This window comes from Vanessa cardui, chromosome 24, assembly GCF_905220365.1.
Source record: "Vanessa cardui chromosome 24, ilVanCard2.1, whole genome shotgun sequence".
Classification (NCBI taxonomy): domain Eukaryota; kingdom Metazoa; phylum Arthropoda; class Insecta; order Lepidoptera; family Nymphalidae; genus Vanessa; species Vanessa cardui.
The window spans coordinates 884687-904198 of NC_061146.1; the positions used below are offsets into that span (position 1 = coordinate 884687).

The window sequence follows — 19512 nt, forward strand, 5'->3', positions numbered from 1 at the left end:
TAAAGAAAAGTGTAAAATGGGGGGCTTCATCCAAGCCTGTCTGGGTAAGTACCACCAAATCATCAGATAGTCTACCGCCAAGCAACAGTACTCAGTATTGTTTTGTCTTTGGCCATAACATCTTAGTTCCCAAGGTTGGTGGTGCTTTGACGATGTGAGGATTTTCTAAATAAATTTATTTCTTACAGCGCTATTGTCAATGGGCGGTTCTGGCCACTTTCTATCAGGTGGCCCATATGCCCGTTCACCAACATATACCTTAAAAAAACTTCTCACTCCGATTTGAAAAAACAGCTGATCCTAAGTCTCACTTCCACACCAGGTTGGTACGTGCGCTGGTCGAGTTGGATATCGGAGCGCCAGATAGCTGTCCTGCTGCTCAACCGACCACAGAACGTTTCAATCATCAGCATTTGTAACGCGGTTCAATATAATTGTCAGGATGTAAGTACTTTGATTGAACTTTTTGTCAATCAGCTTCACACACTATTCTTGACAACTAGCCCTATAATTATGGCACTCACTGCTGCAAAGGCGTGTGCCGCGTGTCAATCAAATCAAGATATACTTTATTCAAGCAGGCTTTTATAAGCACATTTGAATCGTCATTTAAAAACTATGTTAAATGAAGTTACGATTTGGAATGTATATTTTACCAAAAAGAATCAGCAAGAAACTCAGTAGTTACTCCATCCAACCAACGTAGACGTAGAGTAGTTCAGTGAAACAACTGTATTGTCCAAGTGTATACAAAAACCTTTGTCTTGAATTACTCTATCTAACGAAAAAAACTAAAACTAAAAAGACTAAAAAAACGAATCAAAATCTTTTGCGTAATATTAAAGATCTAAGCATACATAGGGACAGACAGCGGTAAGCGACTTCGTTTTATACTATGTAAAGATAATGATAAACTTAGTGAGTAACTTCTACTCAAGTCTTTCCATTTGTCATTCGCTATTTCCATCCAGGTCCAACGTCTCCCTGTTTGTATGACAGCCGTCCAACGTTCTTTGGACATAATTTATTCACATCACAGATAATAAGTTGGAACCATAATATTGAATACATTACATTTTCTTTTGATAAAATTAACAAAAACGTAAGATAAAATTAATGAATCTTCTCGACGTCGCGAAAATAAATCAAATGAAGCGACTGCGAGGTCGCGGTCGTCTTGTTTTATTTTCCACTTCACTTGATAGCAAATTTCTCTTCTGCTCCCTAAGTTACATCTACTATAGAAACACTTTATAAATTGTAAATAAACTTTTAAAACATTTTTCTTGAATAATGTTTTGTTAAAAAGCAGCAAAATTATCGAAAATGTATTTAAGACAATTTGCATGATTTCCTTATTTTGGCACAATTAATAATGGGTAAGAATATACCACACGACTTTTTCGTCGCATCTAATAAAGTTTGATCTATTGCTAGAGAGGTTATCAAGTAGTTATAATGATATCGCCCATACATTTAGAGCAATGTTACCTTCGTAATCTTGCCATACAAACAGACACACAAACTCTACGGTTAATTCTATATAAACTAAAAATGTTATTAAAACTATCTCGCTAACTCATAATAAATTTACAAAACGACACGATTATTATAACAAGTTTTAATTTCTAGATATACCGAGATGAATCTGATGGTACGCGCTGGTCAGGTTTGGGATCTGATCCAGTTGAAGAAGATTGCGGGTGGTGTGGAGGAGGGGCTCTAGTTGGTGGAAGGAGTGGAGTATTCACAACTGCACCCATAACTGACCAAGGTGGTATTTGGAGACACGCGGTTCATCTAACCCAGGACACCCGGACCACTATCACACAAGGGAACTTTGAAATCACGCAACTTGTTGGATGGGACGAGAGAAGAAGACTATTGTGAGTGAAGCAATTTAAAACTAATTGTATAATCGATTTTGTAATTTAATACACAATCTCATTAATAATGAGTCAAATACCAGACGTCCTTATTTTTTGGTAGTATTGACAAAAACCTTAAATACTAATATTGTAGTAAAAATAGTAGCTTATGCCTGAATAAGTTACCTCAATATTAAAAAGTACATTCTCAACTTTGGGCAGTCCGCAGCATCTATAGAAGCCCAAACCTAAAGGAAAATTCGGAAAAAAAACCTTTAATACTTGTTATCGTTTAGGTATGTAATCGGAACAGCTCCAGAAAAAGCGGGTGAAAGACACGTATACCGGGTGTCGGTGCCCGTAGATGGCTGGCCGCCACCACCAACCTGCCTCACCTGTCCTGGCATCGTCCCTGACAGCACCGTGGAGCCTAGCACTGAAGAAGTGGTCAGTACATAATTTCATATTTAGTATCCGCGTTATCAACGATTTTCTTTTCCTTATAATCAAACAGAATCTGAGTACCACGAAACTTAAAAATGAAAATAAATCTTGCCAAATATTATGACAAAGTGGTACAAATAATTCGAAGATTATTTTATAGACATGTTGAGAATAACAATGTCACGAAAGATGTATTTTTTATGATTATGGTAAAATTTCTAGGAGTACGACAACGCGACATCAGCGTTGCCGGCGTGGCCGACGTCCACTGTGTTGCCGCACGTCGCTGATGAGAATGATTCCCTTCCAACAGTCTGTCTGTACAATCGAGTCATATTCAGCAAGAATTTCTCATATTTTGTTCAGGTAATATACTCATTTACAAATATTCAGCGCATAAATTACTCTACTTTATACAAGAAACAACAACTACAACAACAGCCTGTAAATTTCCCACTGCTTAGCTAAGGCCTCCTTTCCCCTTAAGGAGAGGGTTTTGGAACATATTCCACCACGCTGTACCAATGCGGGTTGATGGAATACAGAATTTCTTTGAAATTAGACACATGCAAGTTTCCACATGATGTTTTCCTTCATCTCCCAGCACGAGATGAATTATAAACACAAATTATCGGCTCTTAGCTTTAAACTGCATATTTGTAATGTTTTTTTAACACGTACAGGAGTGCCTGGGCCCGGGCCCGCCGGCGACGTTCGTGTGCTCGGCGGGCGGCGCGCGGCGCGCGGTGCTGTGGGACGGCGCGCCACTGCGCAGCAAGTTCGCCGCGCTTGCAGCACCGCAGTCCAAGGTCTTCAGAGTCGAGGTAGCTTACACATTGTTATAAATATAATTCGAACATTTTGATCAAAAAAAAATATTACTTTATACACTAATAATACACATTACTATCACTGTTGTTTGACCGATTCAAGAGCACAGGCCTTTTGATCATGTTTCTTGACCTTTTCTGACTCAATGGACAGTAAAACTAATGCAACTTAACTTATTTATTTCTCTTATTGAGTAAGACGACCAAACCTTCATATTCTTAGAATCCGCTGTTAAATAACACTTTAATCCATTTTGACTGAAAAGTACTAGCGCATCACAAAAAAAAATTAAAAGTTGATACAAACTAAAAGTTATTGATACCTAAATCTTCTGAGGGATCATGAAATTAAAGTAAAAAAATGTTACCCCTCAGGTGCAAGCGCACAGAGAAGCTCGCGTGCGTCTCTTGCTGCCGCCAGGACTGAGAGAGACTGACGACCTACCACTGCCATTAGTTTTACATGTGTGAGTTATAGCTATTATTTTTCAAAATTTTTTTTTTTTCGATGAAATTTTCTTACAATTTATTTATAAAAAATACAATAAACTTTGTCATTAGGAAGTAGACAAAAACGTGAAGAGGTGACTTGGTTTCAATATTAATATTTTTAGCAATCAGAAGGAAAAATAATTTAAAAAAAACAATTGAAACGACCTATAGCTAACTTATTTAAAAATAATCTTAATTTTTAACAATAATTCAAATTGTGATCAAATTTTTAGCAATCACAAACAACCGTTAACTTCAGATATGACAAACACAAATAAACATAGAACCACTATTATAAATAAACGATCTTACTGCTAAGTAGTGAAAGTACCGACACTCTTACCGACCGACGACTGATAAGAAAGTGACCTGCAGTCTTTTTTTTTTGTGTGTTGTGTATTGCTGTTGGCCCTACTGGCCTTCACAGCGTCACCTGAATTTCGGGCGAGAACTAATGTCCCCTGCCCTGAGGTTGAGCGCGGGGCTCTAAATTAAAACTAAATTAAAACTAAAGTTCGTCCTGAGGGTGTCTCCTATGAGATCGCACCTCGGCTCAGAACGAAATCGGTGGGGTAGGACCTGCAGTCTATCGAGCGGTCGTTTTTATACGAGTCGGAGGGTACGCCAACTACCCGTAATAAGTTCGGCTTAAAATATATAATATTACTATTGATAGAGGCTGAATCTATTTTGGCGAATGTATTTTATTAATTAAATAATTTCTAAAATAAAATATAATAAAACAATAAGTTATTATTGTAGAAGTTTTTACCTAAGCAACCAAATTTGAAATTATATATAAACATTTAGATCAGCAGAACCAGGCGGTCAGCTAGTAACTGAGAGGTGGCGCCCAGATTGGGGCTGGTACTTGGCTACGGCGAGGAATTTCATCGTTGCGGAAATTGACGCAAGAGGCTCTGGAGGGCAGGTAACAATTTTTCTAATTCTTTATAGCATACTGTATTCATATATTATAATAACAATAAATACATAGATGAATGTTAGTTTTCAAATTTCGAAACATTCCGTGAAAAATATCTGGTTGTCCATCGAAGCTAACTATCGTAAAAAATCGTATTAGATCTTTGTTTGACATATATGTTTATACAGCAGAATAATTGAAGACAATAAATGTTTCAGGGCGAAGAGCTCAGAACCGAAATATATCAGAGATTACTGTCAGTTGATGTCGAAGACCAAATAGCAGTTTTATCGTAAGTATAAAAAACTTTAAATTAATTCTCGTTGAAAATGGACCTTAGATACATATATTTAAACTACATATTTTCGTAATGGTAGATATCTCCGGGACAACTTGAAGATGGTGGACGGGTCCCGAGTGGGCTCGTGGGGGCGCGGGCTGGGCGCGGGCGCCGTGCTGGCGCTGGCGGCCGGCGACGCGCGCAACCTCACGCGCTGCCTCGCGCTGCTGGCGCCGCTCGCCGACCTGCGGCATCATAGTGAGTCGCCTGTCCCTCGTAAGGCATTTATAACGAGCAACGAACCTAGTTTTTACCTAATGATACCGGGCTCGAGTGCATATAATTCGCCGTAATGATTTACTAGGTGTTTATCCATCTATCCAGCTATGCAGCAATGGCGTAACTATCGTAGGGCAGGCGGTGCAGTGCACCAGGGCCCCCGAGCTCAGGGGGCCCTCTAAACTAAATCTTAAGCTTCTTAAAGGGTAATTATTAGTTGAAGAGGGATGGGAAAGAGGGGGTGAAGGCCTGATTCTTTTTCAATTTCAATAAAATAAGTAATAATCTTTTAATAAGCTTAGTAAGAGTTTAGTAAGCTTGGGTACCGTTGGACGCAGACTCGTACTGGACGGAGAGGTACAGCGGGCCGGGCGGCGGCGCGGGCGGCGCGGCGCTGGCGGTGTGGCGGCGCGCGGGCAACCTGCCGCCGCGGCGCCTGCTGCTGGCGCACGCCACGGCCGACCTGCGCGCGCCGCCGCACCACGCGCTCGCCCTCGCGCGCGCGCTCATCCGCGCGCAGGCGCTCTACACGCACCAGGTGACGTATACACATTACTACAATAACTGATTCCGAAATATTTAACAGCTTGTCGAGCAATTGGATCCCGAAATGTATGCTAATGATAAAAGCAGTTGTTATAAAGTAGGTGTAACTTTTACTTAATACAACAACAGCCTGTAGATTCCCACTGCTGGGCTAAAGGCCTCCTCTCCCTTTGAGGAGAAGGTTTGGAACATATTCCACCACGCTGTTCCAATGCGGGTTGGTGGAATACACATGTGGCAGAATTTCTATGAAATTTGTCACATGCAGGTTTCCTCACGATGTTTTCCTTCACCGCTGAGAACGAGATGAATTATAAAGAAAAATTAAGCACATGAATCAGCGGTGCTTGCCTGGCTTTGAACCCGCAATCATCGGTTAAGATGCACGCGTTGTAACCACTGGGCCATCTCGACTCATTTTTACCTTTAATTAATAGACCAGTTTTAATAAAAATTGCCACTAATATATAATGACTGTTTTTCGTATATTTTTTTTTGGATCTTTGATTTGTTTGTTCGGATCTTATGGTTAGATATTTTTTATTTCATTTAGTCATATATCATTTCGGAATGTCTGAAAGGTAGTACCACTTAACTAGTAAATTGATTGAACTAATGATTTAAGGTCTATCCTGACGAGGGCCACAACTTCGAGCGGTCTTCTCTCCACGTTCATAAAACAATGGAACAATTCTTCGACGAATGCTTCGGGCCAGTAGAAGTAGCGGACTGGGACGCGGGCGGAGTTGGGGGACTATTCCCTTTCCGCGACTAGTGGGATGAGGAGGGGTAGATAAACCCCTAGAACAACAAGAGATATTTTAAATCCAGTTATTTATTTGAAGATTGACACATAAAAGTGGTCACGGCTTAAAATAAATACTTAGGAGCTGAAACAATCAAAAGTGCTTTTCATATTGTAATAAGTTATGTTTGAAATTAGAATATGCAAACATTGGAAACAAAAACTATTGGAAAAAAAGTGTCAGAAGTCAAAGTTTTTCGCGCCAAAACATTAAATATAGCAATATGCACTTCGCTAGAAATTACAGTTCATAAATCTAAATGCGCATTTTAAAATAAATCGAAATGCTTGCAATAAATATCACTGCTATAAAAACTGAAACAGAAAATTTTTTATTAAACCAACGGTGTTGCTATGCAAAATTCTAATTTATTCGACACAGGATTAAAATTGTATATTAAAGCTTATGTGAGTTGATATAAGAATAAAAAAATAAAAACAAGCGAAAAATTCAAAGACATATATTCAACATGTCTCGAAATTAATAATATCAAAATTAGTAGATATACATGTTATCATTGTGATGGAATATAGTTAACCAATAATTATGAACATATATATTGTAATCTACATTAGATTAACTTATATGTTAGAAGTAAAACGTTATCTGTTTTCCATATTAATTATTTGTCATGTTTTATTAGAAATAAAATGATAAATAAAAATATCACATTTAACTGTGAACACAGATAACATTAGGAAATATCATTCAATGAAACAATTACATTTATTATTTGAAAAAGTTTGAACTGACATCGATTATACTGCCAAAACGGAAGTAACAAACTTTTTTTTCATTATGTCAATCGAAAACTTTGAAAAAAAATTGGCGTTCATAAAATCAAAATGTTGTATAGAATACATATATTGTCATCGCACCAAGTAAAGTATTTAAAAATTTTACGAAATATATTCCATAGAGAAGATGTAGATTATTTAAATTGATATAATGGTGCGTTTTAAAAGAATTCAATAAATGAATTCGATATTTTAGCCTAAATACATTTTACTAGGTAGTTGGAACTAGACAAAGAGATATAAAAACAAAATGTGTCACTTTTTAAAAACCTTAATGTATTATTAGAATAATAAATGTGTTTGGGAATAGAGTGTGAACAATTTTAACTGAGTGTTGCCAATAGTGGGCTGATAGATTTGACATCGGTTACAACGTTGGATGTCATTTTTTTCTCATTATCTAATTGAAATTAGATTTGGTTGATTATTATTAACTAAAAATAATCTTGTTTTGTATTTTTTATATTTTGAATTATGTTCAGTGTTACCAGTACACAGCCTGTTTCAATCCAATAAGGAATAAAGATAAAAAAAACTAGATTTACATATTTAAAACGATTGACAAATAGTTATGATATAGTATATACTAAAAACATTTCTTGATTAATATATCTGCATTACGTTTAAATAATTTATCCGCATATACAACACCAACATCCATAAATTAGGCCACATCCTCTCAAAGTTCATGTCTTTAACACTCTTGTGATTGGAATAGGCTGTAAGTATGTAGGTACCTATTGCTTCACAAATAATTATAATCATTTATAATTAAAACAATAAGCCCTATATTAATGATTGCAATAGAAAATTGTTCACAGACTATATAAAGGGGTTAATCTCCAGTGAAATTTTCTTATGATTATATTATAAGGAATAAATAAATCTATATTTTAGTGTTAAAGTAACAGTCACCTTTATCTTTATATTTCTATGTCGCTTTCAATGTCATCGTAAAAGATATGTAGCTTTAATATACTATGTACAATTAGAATTGTTGTCCCCAAGCCATAAGTTAATGTTGATAGTCAGAATATTTCTGTAGTCAGTTTCAATGAAATTTGTACGAAAGATGATCATAATTCAAGTTATATTATTAAAAATGAGAAAACATAAATTTTCATAAATCTTCCATTAAATAATGACGCGATAAATAAATAAGATATAAATAATAGCCACAAAACTTATCTAGTCCGATGAGCAATGCTAATATCGAAATCGGTGTTGCCATTTATCGGTTTTGCCGAAGATAGAGTAAAAATTTTTTGCATAATATTATGCATTTCTTTTTAAGCGGAACATCCCTTATAATTAAGAATTCTCTCCTTAAATGAGTAGTAACAAAATTCTTATTCCTAATTCCTTCAGATAAAATATTCATTCAACGATAGTTAGGACTGTCATTTTAAAATATTCTTCTACTATCTGATTCGTGAAGAACGTGAAGCAAAAAAGAAAAAAAGGAGCGGTTTCTTACGTCACTTTAACGAAGTTCAAATCCAATTGGTTTTTCTGTAAAACACAATTCTACGCTTATTTTGTGTTTGACTGTCAAAATGTTGATGAGTTAAAATTGATATTTCTTTTAAAATATTAAACCTGGTTCAGACGAAAAGATAAAAATTTCATCAAGTGTCAGAACTCAAAAAAGGTGACACTTTTTAATCTACGTATGTAATATATCCTACATATTCCTCACGATATTAAGTCACGTGACCATCTAGTAATTTAATGCCTTTTATATATTAGAGATAAATTTGTCTTTTACTAAATTAATAAGTATCCCAAGTTATGTCATAATTTCAAAATGTTGTCAAATATTGTGAACTGTAGCAAAAAGAATTAAAATACTAAAAATATAACATGTCGCGTCGAAAAAGTAATCTTCTAATCACAATTTTCTCTTTGTACAAATTTTTTTTGAAGCCGAATATACATATTACAATATATTTCATAGAACAATAAAAAAAAACATTAAATGTTGCTAGTGTATATAAAACGTAAGAAAAACTAATTTTTGAAATATCAATGTTACTAGTAATCATGTTAAGGCAGATAGATATTGATGAAATAAATAAGAAAAGTAGAAGGATTATCACTGTTTATAGCTTTCTTGCCTAATTTCTTGTTTTGCAATATTACAAAGTGTTTAAATATCATTAGTATGAAATTATTTTTAAATAATTTTCATCAATAAAAATTCTATAACTTTTTAACACGAGTTCTTAGCCTCTTAATTAATTTTGCTCTCTATGTGTCTCTAAATTTAATTGGTAAACATCCCTTATTGGGATTTCATCTTTGTATACTTTTATTTTTTTGTAAATTTATTTTACTGTTTGTAATATTATTTGTAATTACAACACCGACATCAACAATTTCATCATTCTTGACCTATTAGAATAATACGAATATTTTTTGTGATATTAATGTCTAATCCAAAACTCTAGTCACCTCCCTTTTTAGAGGAAATATTAACATACATTTTAGTTTTTATAATTATTAATTCAGTAAGCAATAAATAACTAAAAACTTCTTTCACTTACTTATGAATCATTTTCAAAACAATCAGTAGATTTATTTGGAAAAATAAAAATGTAACTGCCATTAAAACAAGTGTAAACAACAATAAATATTTTAAAATTAATTATATTTTAAAATATATACACATCCAATACACCGAAACATTTATGTTAATATAAAAACTGATATGATAAATTTATTTGTAAAGCTGTGCCTATAAATCCAGAAGAAAAAAAAACTCTTTTAGAAACATAAAAAAATTCTGAATTCAAATATACGTGCGTATGCGTAATATTGGAATTTGAAAGACGATTAGACCCGATTTAGGGGCCGACTCTATTGCTGTGTTCCATTTTCAAACATCTTCATGAACTACGTTTTAAAAACAAAGGTCGGCTCCTAATTTATATTTTGCATGTTATTTAAATAATTTAATATTATTTGTAATATGAATGTCTAAATTAAATTTAAAACTCCATGAATGTAAAGAATTGTATAATATACCAATTCATGATATAGTTACATATTAAATATGTATTTTTAAATGCTCAGTGGATGGATATGTTGTTTATTTATGTTAAAATGTTGTTTTATAAAAAATTGTTCCAATGTTTTGTTTTATTTATCCTATAACCTAGAATTCTGAATAAACTTAGATGATTTGAATTTAACTTGTTAGGACTTAATTCACCTTTAGCAGTGAAGATATGCAGTGTTATATGTAAACTCCTAGATAGACAAGTTCTCCATATGGCTAAATGTGACACAAAGTCATATTATTGTTTTCTATGGCACATCTGCACAAGGGCACAATGTGATCTACATTTTATGATGCAATGGAACCAAAAGATCCTTTTTAGGGTTAAACGGCCCATCCGTTTTTATTGAATTTAAATATAAAACATTTTGTAGTTAGCTGGAAGCTAGTAAGTAGTAGAACTTGTCAGTAATTCAACTAATTATTATCATTTAAATGACTATAATTTATATTGCTTTAAAATAGAATCTTTCAATGATCAAAACACAATAGTTTACCCAATAATTATAAATAAATACACTCGTAGGCAGAAATACATATCAAAATAAAAAAGTCCAAGTGTTTGGAATCACAATTTTATTTTATATCTTACAGATTTATTCACTTATATAACATTGTCTACTCTACCGCTAGCCAGCCCCGTTAGCGAGCACCACACGGTTACACCTGTGAACAAAATCATTTTTATTATTATTTTGTGCCAGTACGTACAACTGCGTGTCACAACTTCATATAGCGCGTCAAGTGTAAGTATGGCAAAAACATGTACTATTTTTTTTTATTCATTTATATCTCATTTGTTTAATTTACCCTTATTAAGAAAACTTACCCAATATCTATTAAAAATGAGATGTAGAGAATTATTTTCTAGAGAGATATTGGTACAATAAACAAAAAAGTGGTAAGACAAAGGGTGTAGCATGTGCTGCCACAGGAACGCCAACTTATACTTGACAGTCTGTATGAGTAAAAAATTGCTATTATTAAAAATAAATATTGAAATAAAACTAGCTATAACGGATTTGAATCGCGTATGTTAATTATTTTTAACATCCCGACGTTTCGAGCATTTTTTCAGCGATTCAAATCCGTTATAGCTAGTTTTATTTCAATGTGTAATCGCGAAAATTTAAGACAACATTAAAAATAAATATATTGATATCTTTTAACAACGCCATCTACTGGATCGAATTTCAACCACTCAAGTCAAACTCAAACATGACTGGGTGATTATAATCAGTACAGTAATTTGTTCCGTGGCATGTATGAAGCTGGCCAGTTAACTTGTAAAGATAAAAAAATAAATAAAAGCCTGTTAAAGACCCACTGCTGTGCTATTGTCTCCTTTTTTGAGAAGATTTAGAGTTTAAGCCTCCACTCTACTACTCTCATTTGATCACTCATGTTTTACTTTACCACTGAGCAGAAACATCTATTAACAATTGGACCATTACGGCTGCATAAAATACTAGTATTCCCCCGAGGCTTTGCTTACGTTTTAGGGTGTTGGTTGTCATGTTAGGCAAAAAAGCAGCCTGTCTTTCTTGTTCTTGGAGTTCAAGTTTGCTTCATACCAAATTTCATCAAATTCCAAACAAAATCGGTTTGGTCGTGAAAGAACGATAGACAGACAGAGTTACTTTCTCATTTATAATACAGATTGAAACTTGAATAAGAGGAACAACTCACATAATTTACTTCCAGCGGTTGTTTTCGTAGTCCCACTTGGAGGATAATCCATCGACGGGGTTGACCTTCAAGTCCAACATACGCTTCAGTTGTGCCTTCTGGTGCTCCTCATCGAACGAAGCAGGCAGAGGGCTGTATACTGGAAGTAAACATACATTACACATTATTATGCTATGTACGCAAGAAACAGTAAATGTCCAGACTGTTGGGCAAATGCCTCGCATACCACACTGAACCTGGACTGGACCACAGTGCATAGATGAATTCACATGAAGTAGATTTTAAGAGATTACATGAGTTCGAGGGATGGTTTAAAAAAAAATTAACAACATGAAAACTTATTGGTGCATGTTTAGACATGAACTTAGGTTCCAACCCACAATCTGAAGTAATTAATGTTATCAAATCAATTGACTATCTAAATAATTCATTTTAAGGAATTATTACTTTTATAAATTATTATTGCAAATTAGTCTCATAGAAACTAAACATAGGCGTTATGTTCGATTAATAAACTTGAAATTCACAACAATTGTTTTTGTGATATTTTTTTTATATTTTAATTTTTTGGCCTTTTATTATAAAAAATATAGACAAGAATTATTTAACCAAATAAAATCAAAATATTCCATTAAATACAGAAGCATAACAATAACAGATTTACTAATAAAAAGTTACTATGGGTTTGGGATGGTTTCTATATGAAAAAGATCCAAGCTCACTGCAGAATACTAGTGTGATATGTTATGTAATCATTATAACATTTATAGAAAACACCTATCAAAACAGCATATCATCATAAGTTAGCCTTTTAAGAGTGAAAGAAGTAAATTCTTACAGAATCTTAATCTGGTAACATATTGTTAAACCAACGTTACTTTGTATGTTAAAAGGTGAACATTATAGTAATAATGTTAATTTACCGAACAACTTCATTGCCATGTAGATCCAAACTGAGAGGGAAGCGATGCAAAGTGCCCAGCCGAGAGCACCCTTCCATTCTCCAGTGGGTGCCTGGAATTCGGCGAACGTCTGGCAGAAGGAAGCGCGGTAGAGGGCTTTCTTCTCTTCCAGGGTCAACTTGCGCCAATCACCCTTTTCCTTTTCACGGAGAGCCTAAGAATTTTATAAATACATACATATATTAGTCATGTAGATGAAGATAATTTGATCCACAAAAGTATGTTCAAACAAAAATGGTCTGGTCTGATGCCACACTCATGGAGAAATATAAACATATAAATTCATTGATATACTTTCAATTTAATAAAAAATTAAGAAACCCTTGTGCAATAGAAAATAATTAGTCCTTAACATATATTTATAACAATCATTGTTATTTAATGATGATATATTTTATAGATTCATAGAAAATATATATGAAGGTTATTGTATTGTAGTCTAAAAAATATATTGAAGTATATTACCTTGATGTCGGGTGTGTCGGGGCGGAACCTGACGGCGGGGAGGGGGAAGTCAGGCCTGTCTACGTAGTTGGGTTGACCGTTGAAACCATAGCCTACCCACTCCCGATTGCCAATCTAGGAGAATACATTCATATTGAGTTAATATCAATGATCCCCTAACAGGGCTCATGTAATTAACTATACATAGTTACATAATTATATTTTGAGTGCGAAAAAATCTATGGGGTTTCTTGGCAGTTTTTCTCATTGGAATCTACATTAAAAACTGGTACCTGTAATAATGACACTAAAACATACTTATTGAAAAGTTATGTATAGTCAGTCTTTTTACTTGGTAAAAATATTTTTTGATTGAGAAGTAGATTAACATACAAAGAACGTTGAATGTACATTATAATAGGGATAAATGAAATTAGCATTATTTATAATTGAGATGACTATTATATATTTATATTCTTGTTTCAACCACACCTTTTTTGCCAGTTAGCTCATTACATGGAAAACTAAGTTAAAAAGAATACTAACTTATCATTATAACCTATTTAAATGATACTTTCAATATTACATCAATTTATTTATAATGAAAAATAAGTATAAAAGTATTTGAAACAATAAAATAAATACTTTATAAAAAAAAGTAGCCATAACAATCGGATTACCTTGGCAAGTTCACTGGAAGCCCGGGCACCAACTGGTACTCGGACTGCATCTAACAGCGCACGACGCAAGAGGAGATTTGCCATAATTCTAAGGAAGAAACGAACTTTAATTATGCTACTTTTATCATAAGGGACGGGAAGGAAGAATTTGATCAAGTCCCAATCTACATTTTTTATCTTATATGAATAGGATAATAGTGTTATTAGATGTGAACAATAAATAATTACAACAAACTACAGTGTTTAGGGATGTCTTTATGAAGTACCATATGTGGTGACCACATTACATTCACAACACATCACATAATTGACCTATTTGTTGTTCTGTCTACATCTATATAAAAAATACTAAAGCCACTAAATCAGTATTGTAGTAAGCCAAATGTAGTTTTATCTAATATACTATTGCTATACTACAACTTTTAAGTCGTGATTTTTTTCACACCACCTACAGGACTTTGGTTATAACCAAGTTTTATAGTAATCTAATTTAAGAATTTATACAAATTTTTTTGTACATATTTCAAAAATGAAAAAAGTGGGTGTTTATGTAAGGGTTTAATAAATTGTATTGTATTATGAATCCATTCCTAGTTATTATTTACTTATAATATTACATTAGAAAACATTTGGAGTATACTAAGTTATATTGAGGACTGTATAAATAAATAAGTTTATATAAATAAATACAAATTTGATACTCTTGCCTCGATATATAGTAATGAAAAAAATTGTATCATATTTTTATAAGTAAGCATATCTTATAATTATTTCTCACATTTAAGTATATATTTTCTTAAATACAAAATGTATTTACTTGTTCATTACTATTTTTATTCATCTGTTTATTATTTCATATGAGTACTAAAAAAATCTGCCATTTTATTTCGTTCAGGTGGTTTATACATGGGAATATAGATATTATGATAAAAACACTGATAATACTAATAGGTTATGTCTATCGATCCCCAGTTACATAACGAGAAAAAAATTGTTTAACGTTATTAATTTGTACGAAAATACAATTTATAGCAACTAATTATTAACTAATTGAATATTATCTAACAAGATTAAAACAAAATACGTTCTGAATAGGTTTATTTTGAATTTAGAATATCGATGACATGTTCATATTATATTAACTTTTTTTACTTACCGCTTGCGCCAGTTATTTTAGTATTAATAAGATTTTAAATGCAGGAAAATTTTAACACGGTAATAACTTATTTTAATAAGACTTAATTCTTGATTTTCTTCTAAAATGATATTTACCTTATATTGTCGCAACACCACCCTACACTGTAAAAACGGCGACCTCTAGTGAAAAAAGTCAATACTCAACATAAAATTTGCGCAATGCGCATAGATAATGTATACAGTTCCGTTTTGTTCACGTTTTGGATAACAATTCATAATTTTAGAAAATAAATATAAAAAAATGGAAATAATTTGCAGTAAAATACTTAATATAATAATAATAAATACAAATACCGTTACGGATGTTTATATGAAGTTGTAAATAAAACATATACAAGAATTAACAGTTATATTTGAAACTTCATCTCTGATAACTTCAGATAATAATTCGTATAAAACACTTTCTGGTAAAACATCATGCACATCCTCCTGAGCCCTCGTTAAATCTTCAAAAATATTTTCTGGTATACTCATACCTTCGTCTTTTTTATTTTTTGGTTTATCATCAGAAAATATTTTAACATTAATATTTGTATCATCATCTGACATTACATTTTCTTTTACTACTTTGATTTTATGATCAGATTTACTTTTATGTCTTTTTTCGTTTTTAGATGGAACCATAACTTCCTCTTTTACGATTTTCTTTAAGTCTACATTATCTATTATTTTCAAAACTTCCTCACTAAAATCGTATTTGAAAGGATTTTTTTCTGGGTCCATAACTGTATATGCAGTATCAATATAATTCTTACCATTTTCGTTATCTACTGATTCTTCCAGAACTGATGTGTATGGTTCCACTAAATTCTGAGATTCAGTAACAGGATAAATTGTATCCGCAACTGTTTCAACCATATCTTTATCATAAGCGACATAGTCTTTTGAGACAATTTCATCGTCTTTTAAAATATCCTTATATTCGTTTATTTCTTTACTATTAAACATGGTAGCAAGGAAATCTTTAAAGACATTTTCATCAATTATTCTAAGTTGACTATCGATTTGAGAAATTGGTATAGGGGTCATTATTTTCCCAGTTATCGGTGGTATTTTGAAGGTGGTCGGTTTTGGTGGTACGTGTCTAATATAGCCCATGTTAGGGTCATATGTGGGCTTCAGAGTTGTTCGTTTCTTTGACACTGGGACATACTGTAAACAAAAATATGTAAACTTTTAATTCAGTCATTTATATTCAATCTTATCTATAATTACTGTGACAGTTTGAAGAACTTATTCAATTTATTTTAAAATTTTTACCTGTTCCATTATTTCCTCAATCCAATCACTATAGAATCCCAATTTCGTGAAGACGGTTGGAGCATCAGGCATGCCACAAACTGGGGAACCAAAACTTATGACACCAAGTAATTTTCCATATATTATACCTGGACCTCCAACATCTCGCTGGAAACAAATTGTTAGGATATATAATTAACAATAAAAAATAGTAAAGTTTTCATTTCATTCTTAAAATAGCTTAAACAAGCAAAATCAAATAAAAATCTTGTTTATTGCAGTTCTACGTCTATTGCAGTTTCGTAGATGCTTTTGTATTCATAACAAAATAATAATAAACAATATCTAAACAATTGTAAATATATTTACAAGATGATATAGAATAAATTTATTTATCATCAATCATAGAATACTAAGTTAAAATTAATAAAGAATTGAAAAAATAAACACAAACATTACACGCTCCTCCACCTCTTGAAAAGAAGCCAGCACAGAAATTATTCTTAGTAACATATTGTCTGTAATACAAAAAAAATTATAACCAATTGAAAATTTTATCAAGTACTGAGTATTTCTTATGTAATTTATTTGTAGCAAACCTTGAATAAACCTCTTGGCATTCTCTCAGGGGATAAAAATCAAGAACAGCTTCGGACAATTTATTCTTCCAGGGATTGCCAATGATTGAGCTGTGCTGCAAATAATACCATATGAGGAAAAATGTATTCATACATTTTTTTGTATTACATACAAACACAAACCTCTCTCGCACCCCAACCAACAACTGTAATTCCGGGCGTATTCAAAGGAAGATTAAACTCATTTCTATCAAAGTTGATTTTCTTGATATTCTTTTGTCGTCGTCTAAATTTCAATTGCCTGGTGAGACGTAGTAAGCATAAGTTGTCTTTTAAGGTCTTAGGGTTGTATCCAGGATAAAAATAAATCTCGAGAATCGGTATAACTTCTCCGCCTCCATTGTAAAAACTGCTACCAACACGAACTGAGAGAAAAGCAGGATTTTCTCGGAAGAAGCGATTATTCCATGCTCTAAAGTAAAAATAAATAAATAAATTTAGACACCATATTTCTGCAAACAGTATTTAAACATAGTATCTACCGTGGTAGATCTAACTGGGCGCTGACCACATGACGAAGGTATTTCACATAGAACACACTAAGTAATGTCTCTGTCTGGAGAATCTACTATTTAAATTTATGATGTACAATTTCTAAAGAGCTCACAGTTGTAAACATGAAGCAGCTGTTATAATAAGATCAGATTTAATGATAGATCCCGCACACTGAAAGTTATTGAATATCTGAATCGTTGCCATGAAAGGAAAGTATTTTATCTTCGTCCTTTCACCTTTAAATATTCTACGTCCACTTGGTTCTAAAGAATAAAATTAAGTGAGTTATTAATAATTGATATTAAAAAATATATATATAATTTAAATGTCCTTAGTTTACCCCAGAACTCATTATCACTAGAAATATTATCATTCTCTTTAAAATTATGCAGTCTGGAATCAATATTTGATACATTCCCCAATTTTACTTTTGGGTTTTTCAAAAGTTCCAAAACATCTGCATTTATTTTAACATATTCTTTATCAACGTTAAATTCTTTTTTCAAATGTTGTAGGTTGTTCAAAAATAACTCTATAAAGCTTGCCACGTCTGCATCTTTACTAATATCTATTTCGTTTTGTAGAATCTTCGAATTGTCTTCTTCGAGCACATTATTTATGATTGCAATTAAACGATCTTCGTCACTCTTATTGCTCACTCTTGTAAGTTTAATAATTTCGTTTAGGTTTTCATAATTTTGCAACGTCAGTGTTGTAAAGTATTGGTGTAAAGTATTATACTCGTTAAGACTTGCCTGTTCACTGACTTTATTCAGTTCAAGTGTTCTAAAAAGATTGTTGATTGTGTGATGAATAACAGTATCTGAAACAACTTTCTTATGATTTTCGACTTGTGATAGTTCTACAAGGTTATGACTTAAATCAGGCAATTCTAAGACTATGTAGCTGAAAATTATCAAATTAACAGAAACCATATGAAACAATCTACTTAAATTTTTTAAGTATTTTCTTTTTAGTTTTTTCATGTATACAGTGTTATTACTTTAGTAATAAATCATCATCGTTGAAACAGTGTTTTATTTTTCAAATCAATTTCAAATAAATTCAGAATGTCGTAAACGATGTTCAAAGTTGCTATTTTATTGGTAAGTTTATTGAATAGTAAGTGCAGTTAAGCAATAAATAACAAATCTCAAGCCACATACCTATATCAAGGAAATATAGATGTATCAAAAATTTTTAAAAGGTGCAACTACATTCCTTTTATTTGGAATTATTCAAAGCAAACATATTTTTAACAAAAATCTACGTTTTAACGATGATACATACGAAAATATCCAAAAATTAACAAACAGGCTATTTTCAAGTTTAGGTCTTAAGAGCATATATCAAAATTCCGAAGATACTCAAGCCATGTTGGATCAGTTTTATAAATTAAATAATATTTTCGAAATAAATAAGCAAATTTATAAAATGGTTGCGAAACTGTCTAAAGAAATGAATGAAGATACAAAAGAATCTAATCTAGTTATAAAAAATATTGATTCATTTACGTATCCTACTATTGAAATTGATATATTTTCTCTACATAAAGAGTTATTTAAAAATATTAACACAACGGTAGAAAATGATTTACAATACAAAACTAAAGCAAAACAAATAGCTGCTACCAAAAATTTCTCAGAATTGACAACTTTGCCTTCATCTAAATCAATTAAGCAAGCGGTTAAAATAATGAAAGAAAACACAGAAGCTTCATCCGAAATACGAAGTGATAATTATTCCGATTCAGAATTATTTATTGATAAATTTCTTCATAAAATAAACAACCTCACGTCAAATGATTTTTTAGATAAGAGAACCAATTAATTGAACGTAC

At 32.4% G+C, this 19512-nt stretch overlaps 3 protein-coding genes across 3 annotated transcripts in view; 1 reads left to right on the top strand and 2 right to left on the bottom strand.

Moving 5' to 3' along the window:
- The window catches only part of LOC124540143 (inactive dipeptidyl peptidase 10), a 303680-nt gene extending 295782 nt beyond the window's left edge, over positions 1-7898 (top strand). Inside the window, exons 8-18 of the mRNA XM_047117591.1 lie at positions 323-444; positions 1633-1886; positions 2165-2315; positions 2535-2678; positions 2996-3136; positions 3518-3609; positions 4445-4565; positions 4778-4851; positions 4937-5097; positions 5457-5656; positions 6290-7898. Of these exons, the coding sequence (XP_046973547.1) occupies positions 323-444; positions 1633-1886; positions 2165-2315; positions 2535-2678; positions 2996-3136; positions 3518-3609; positions 4445-4565; positions 4778-4851; positions 4937-5097; positions 5457-5656; positions 6290-6439 (1610 nt within the window). The 3' untranslated portion in view covers positions 6440-7898. The remainder of the gene's footprint in view (positions 1-322; positions 445-1632; positions 1887-2164; positions 2316-2534; positions 2679-2995; positions 3137-3517; positions 3610-4444; positions 4566-4777; positions 4852-4936; positions 5098-5456; positions 5657-6289) is intronic.
- A 2989-nt stretch (positions 7899-10887) lies between these two features.
- Positions 10888-15486, bottom strand: LOC124540197. Its single transcript, XM_047117657.1, has 6 exons — positions 15376-15486; positions 14104-14191; positions 13445-13558; positions 12941-13133; positions 12018-12156; positions 10888-10994 (listed from the first exon to the last, which is right to left on the bottom strand). The coding sequence occupies exons 2-5, from the start codon at positions 14185-14187 to the stop codon at positions 12023-12025; spliced, it is 525 nt and encodes a 174-aa protein (XP_046973613.1). The 5' UTR covers positions 14188-14191; positions 15376-15486; the 3' UTR covers positions 10888-10994; positions 12018-12022.
- Positions 15487-15606: 120 nt separating this feature from the next.
- LOC124540217 lies at positions 15607-18690 on the bottom strand. The gene is made up of 7 exons (XM_047117681.1): positions 18013-18690; positions 17785-17935; positions 17301-17589; positions 17139-17233; positions 16994-17057; positions 16561-16707; positions 15607-16452 (listed from the first exon to the last, which is right to left on the bottom strand). Exons 1-7 carry the CDS (start codon positions 18656-18658, stop codon positions 15607-15609), a joined length of 2238 nt encoding a protein of 745 aa, XP_046973637.1. The 5' UTR covers positions 18659-18690.
- Between the last annotated feature and the right edge of the window lie 822 nt (positions 18691-19512).